Source organism: Solea senegalensis, linkage group LG6, assembly GCF_019176455.1.
Source record: "Solea senegalensis isolate Sse05_10M linkage group LG6, IFAPA_SoseM_1, whole genome shotgun sequence".
In the NCBI taxonomy this organism is placed as follows: Eukaryota; Metazoa; Chordata; class Actinopteri; order Pleuronectiformes; family Soleidae; genus Solea; species Solea senegalensis.
Genome location: NC_058026.1, coordinates 10,530,770 through 10,535,451, shown reverse-complemented (window position 1 = coordinate 10,535,451; position 4,682 = coordinate 10,530,770). Strand labels below are relative to the sequence as shown.

At 41.9% G+C, this 4,682-nt stretch overlaps 1 protein-coding gene across 2 annotated transcripts; it reads left to right on the top strand.

Moving 5' to 3' along the window:
- The first annotated feature begins 990 nt into the window (after positions 1 to 990).
- On the top strand, positions 991 to 3,917 carry s1pr5b (sphingosine-1-phosphate receptor 5b). 2 transcript variants are annotated; one of them, XM_044027398.1, is made up of 2 exons: positions 991 to 1,075; positions 2,223 to 3,917. In XM_044027398.1, the coding sequence occupies exon 2, from the start codon at positions 2,431 to 2,433 to the stop codon at positions 3,658 to 3,660; it is 1,230 nt and encodes a 409-aa protein (XP_043883333.1). In that variant the 5' UTR covers positions 991 to 1,075; positions 2,223 to 2,430; the 3' UTR covers positions 3,661 to 3,917. The 2 variants fall into 2 exon arrangements, with proteins under 2 accessions (XP_043883333.1, XP_043883334.1); XM_044027399.1 differs by having other exon boundaries at positions 2,220 to 3,917.
- The last annotated feature ends 765 nt before the right edge of the window (positions 3,918 to 4,682 follow it).

Here is a 4,682-nt window from a genome sequence, read left to right as displayed (position 1 = left end):
ACCAGCTTTGAAACAAAAGCAATACAAATTTGATTTGAGGCTGATCCAGCAGCCCTCCCAACCCCGTCATGCTCTGTTTTTTTTCTCCTGATAAAGCTTCTGCAGGCCCTGCAGGGGGCTGTGCAGGTGAGCCGCTGATGCGTGTCACTGCATGCTGCAATCTCTCTGACAGGCGCTGGGAATTTGGAATCCCACCATTACGACTCGTGAATCAGATCGCTTCTCTCCCCGCCTCAGCTGCCTGCATAAGTAGGGCTTGCAAATGGATAATCGTGGGAGCAACAAATCGAAATGTAAACAAAATCAGGAAGTTCAGAAATACAAAACCTTAGGCATCCACATATCATTTCACTTTCACAAAGTTTGGGTAAGTGATACTAAGCCGTTTCGCTTGCAAACTGGTTCTTCCAGCAAGATTTTTACTTCAGAAAGTTGAAGAGTTTACTTAGGACACACGTATACCTGGATTTATTCAAATTCAAGATTTGTGTTATTGTCATTCTGTTGAATATTAACATACAGTAAGGACATTACTAGATGGAAGGACAGTACTTCCAAATAATAAATGAAAATAAATAAATGACACAATAATATTTTGAGGGCTTTTTAAGGAGCCCCATATTAGCAAGGTCAAACATCAGGTTATTGTGCACCAGAAAGCATTTTAATGATTAGATTCAGCTTATATCACCTATTATTTGTGTTAACCTGCAGATCATAGACTGTAGATTACTTGAGCCTGTAGATCACTATGTGTGAACTTTGAAATTTGACATCATCTCAGATGTTGTAGCTGATTGAATTGGTTGGCATCGCTGACATCCTAATCCAACAATTGTTCCTGTTTGACAACAAGTCAAGCTAGTTGAAGAAATGTTCTTTGCTATATTAGTATATGTGTCACTCAAATTTCAGAGTGTGAGAGAGAGGGAGGGAGAGAGCGAGAATGGACCAACCCCCTCTAGCTGTTGCATGTTTCAACTGAGGTCTCACTTCACTCTCCGTTTGACTGTGAGGCGCATGGTGCTTGTGTTTGAATTCCCCTCGCTAAAGAGCAAATGAAGAGCAGAATCAGGTCAGTGCTGCAACAACCACAATATTATTTCTCTGTAATTTTCCATGTCTGATGTAATATGTAATAGATGGGATTTTTTTGTTTCAAATATGTTTTAGTGCAATTAAATTTGTGTCATGATTATGCTAGACTTATGAAGCCATGTACATCTCATTGGTGATTTTATGTATTTTAACCTACTATTATTGTTAATGGTGCATGCTGTGAATTTTTTGTTGTTAATGATGATATTTCAAATGTTAAGTATTAAAAAAAATCTTATCACTCATCTCCAAATGCTAGTGGGGTGAAATTGAAATAGTTCATCTTCTATCCATACTTCTCCACACTCAGCTCTCAGCTGTTTGTCCAAGCGTGGTCAAGTTTTTCATTCATTTTTCAAATTCCTGGGTGCTTATTGGAAAGGTTACAATCTCCAGACCATTTGTTAAATGTTAACATATGACTCGAGAAATGAGGAAAACATTCCCTCACACGACAGAGGCTCAGGAATGCAACCCTAATCACCCTTGATTGTTTTCAGCGTAAAAGCTAAAATTATTCAACCGCAGCTTTAAGTGTTTCAGCCTTTAAAGTGTATTGGCATGTGTGGGGCACTTCAAACACACCTCATCTATACTGTGAAAGTACAACGATGATGCTGGAGGGGAAAGCAGCTGCATGTGTGCCCAAATGATGTGCATATGTTGGAATGGTTCTCTTCTCCCGAACAACCATATGCCGACTAAATGTTGTTTGACTTCAAAATGTTTGTTCGCTTTTCTTTTTGCATCACATTCTGCTCTGCACACATAATCAGCAGTTATCATTGCTCAATCATCTCAGTCTCTATTGTTTTAAAAGACAACATAAGGTCATGTCAGTAGGTTCAGCTTCATACCATGACAATTCATTGGCTCATCTGTGAATGTGACTCAGACTGAAGCATTTAGCCCAAACACAGTGTGTCAAAATTCAAATCAAAAGCCCCCTTCATGACCACAAGAGCAGCTGACACTTTGATTCTCAAGAAATGGAAATGTGGTTCATGAATTTCAACAAATGTGATTTTTAAAGTTTCAGTGTAAACTAAGTTACTGTAGCCTTGAAATCTGTAAAAAAAAAAAGTATATTCACTAAAGAACTGCATTTTTATGTGTTTCAGCAGGGTTTGGACCCACTAACCAGGACAAGTAGAGCCCAAGAGCACCGTCTTTTGGCAGAAGGGACAACATCGAGTGTTTCTCTGAGGACTGCACCTTGTGCGTCTTCTGTTTCTGGGACAAATCCTCCAAAGCCCCAAATGTTAAAAGCATGTCAGTGAAAATGACTTTATAGCCACTGACAGGCTGAAGAGAAGAAAGGCAACATAAACCATGGAGGCTTGGAGTTCTGCATATACAGAGACGTCCCCCTCTGCATCCATATTCCCTACATTCCCTACTCCCCCCTCTCCTGGCTACTTACAGTTCTTCTGGGAGTACCATGACAATTCTGTCATTGTGGAACATTACAACTACACTGGCAAGCTACAGAAAGACCGCTACCGTGAGGGTCTCAAACCTGAGGGCATTGCGTTTCTGGTGGTGTGTCTCCTCATCGTCCTAGAGAATGCTGTGGTTCTCATCGCCATTTGGAGGAACAAGAAGTTCCATCTGCCCATGTATTACCTGTTGGGTAACCTGGCTCTTTCTGATCTACTGGCTGGGATTACATACATGGCCAACATTATCATGTCTGGACCTAATAGTTTGAAACTCACACCGTTGCTGTGGTTCCTCAGGGAGGGAGGGGTTTTCATCACTCTGGCTGCATCTATCATCAGTTTGTTGGCCATCGCAATTGAGCGCCATGTTACTATGGTGACAATGAGGCCATACCACGGAGCAAAGCGAGGGCGGATGTTGGCACTGATTGGTGCAAGTTGGGCCCTCTCAGGCTTTCTAGGGGTCCTACCAATTCTGGGGTGGAACTGCATTCACAGGCTGGACCAGTGTTCAACAGTTCTCCCACTTTATGCAAAGAGCTACATCCTCTGCTGCGTATCCGTGTTCAGTGCAGTGCTCCTGGCCATCGTGGTGCTTTATGCCAGAGTTTTCCGCATTGTCCGCATCAACACACAGCGTCAGCGGCTGGGACTGTCGGGTAGCATCCGGAAAGGCTTAGCAAGGAAGTCACAGAAATACATCGCCCTCCTCAAGACAGTGACCATTGTGCTGGGTGTCTTCATCGCCTGTTGGCTGCCCCTCTTCCTTCTCCTCCTCCTGGACTTTTTCTGTCCAATCCGCAGCTGCAGCCTGCTCTACAAGGCTGATTACTTCCTCGGAGTAGCTATGGTCAACTCACTCCTCAACCCCATCATCTACACCCTGACCAGTAAAGACATGAGGAGAGCCATTCTGAGGCTGCTCTGTCGACCATGTCTGATGACCAGAGATGGACAAGTGAAGAAGATCGGGATGCCATTCCTGGAATGCAGTTTCAGTAAGACTGAGGTGGCTTCCCAGAAGTTAGAGGGGGGACTGGAGACGACCATTTCCTCTGGGAATGTTATCACCACACCCTCTCCAATTAAAGCTCTTTACCCCAAACTCTTCAAATCATAATCACGCAGACTCAAGGGTTGAGACCAAAAATGTGTGAATGGGTTTCCCACTAAACAGAAGACATTATGTAGCATTAGCAGTAATAACAGATGTTATGGAGGAATTAAGTACAATGAAAAAGATCTTACCATGGCACGTCAAATGTGCTGCAGTTACAGCAATATAGGCACATCATCAAACTCCAAAGGAAACTTAATTGTGGATTGAAATGGATACTGCTCAAATATAAACAAACCTTAACGATTGAATGCAAGTGATGAGACTCCTTAACTAATTTGCACTGAAATATCACAATAAATTGAGCAGCAGACTTGGATAATAAAGCCTGGAAGGACAGTTCTGTAGAACACAAGGACTGGCATGACTGAAAGAGTATCTTCCCTCTTCTTCTTTGCAGTTTCTTATCGAAATGCCTTAACAGACAATATGATGTTTAGTATAGTTGATGAGTGATGATAAAGTTATGCAGCACCTCCACACATGTTTGTGTATGTTATGCAGGGGACAGGGGGAGAAAAAGATAACAGGAATGATAGCGAAATGCTGTTACACCAACAACATGATGGAAAAAAAATGTGGCATTGACGTGGGAGGCAGAAAGTTACAATCCTCCACTGTTCTCAAATGACAGGTGTTACCCAGAGATTATTTCTGAAATGTTAGTGTGTCATCTGCAGGAAAACTTCAACAACAACAACTAAATGACATCAAATAAAGTGAGTAATGTTTTTGTCATTGTCACTTGCTGCTGTCAAAACAGCTGCAATCGCCTGTAAGAATAAGTCTGATAAATGATCAGGTGAATGGGTTCAGTAAATATGTAGTTAATCATCTTTATCCTCGGCCTGCATCAGGAGTATTAAGGACAATATACCTATAAACTTAAACCACACAGACACAGGGCACATTTTTAGTCTAATACTCCCCTTCACTGTTTGCCTAGTTAACAGAATATGTCTGATTGTAGTTTGAGGTGTGCAACTTTTCCTATTATGAAATGGGTTTGACATCAGTTTTTGTAC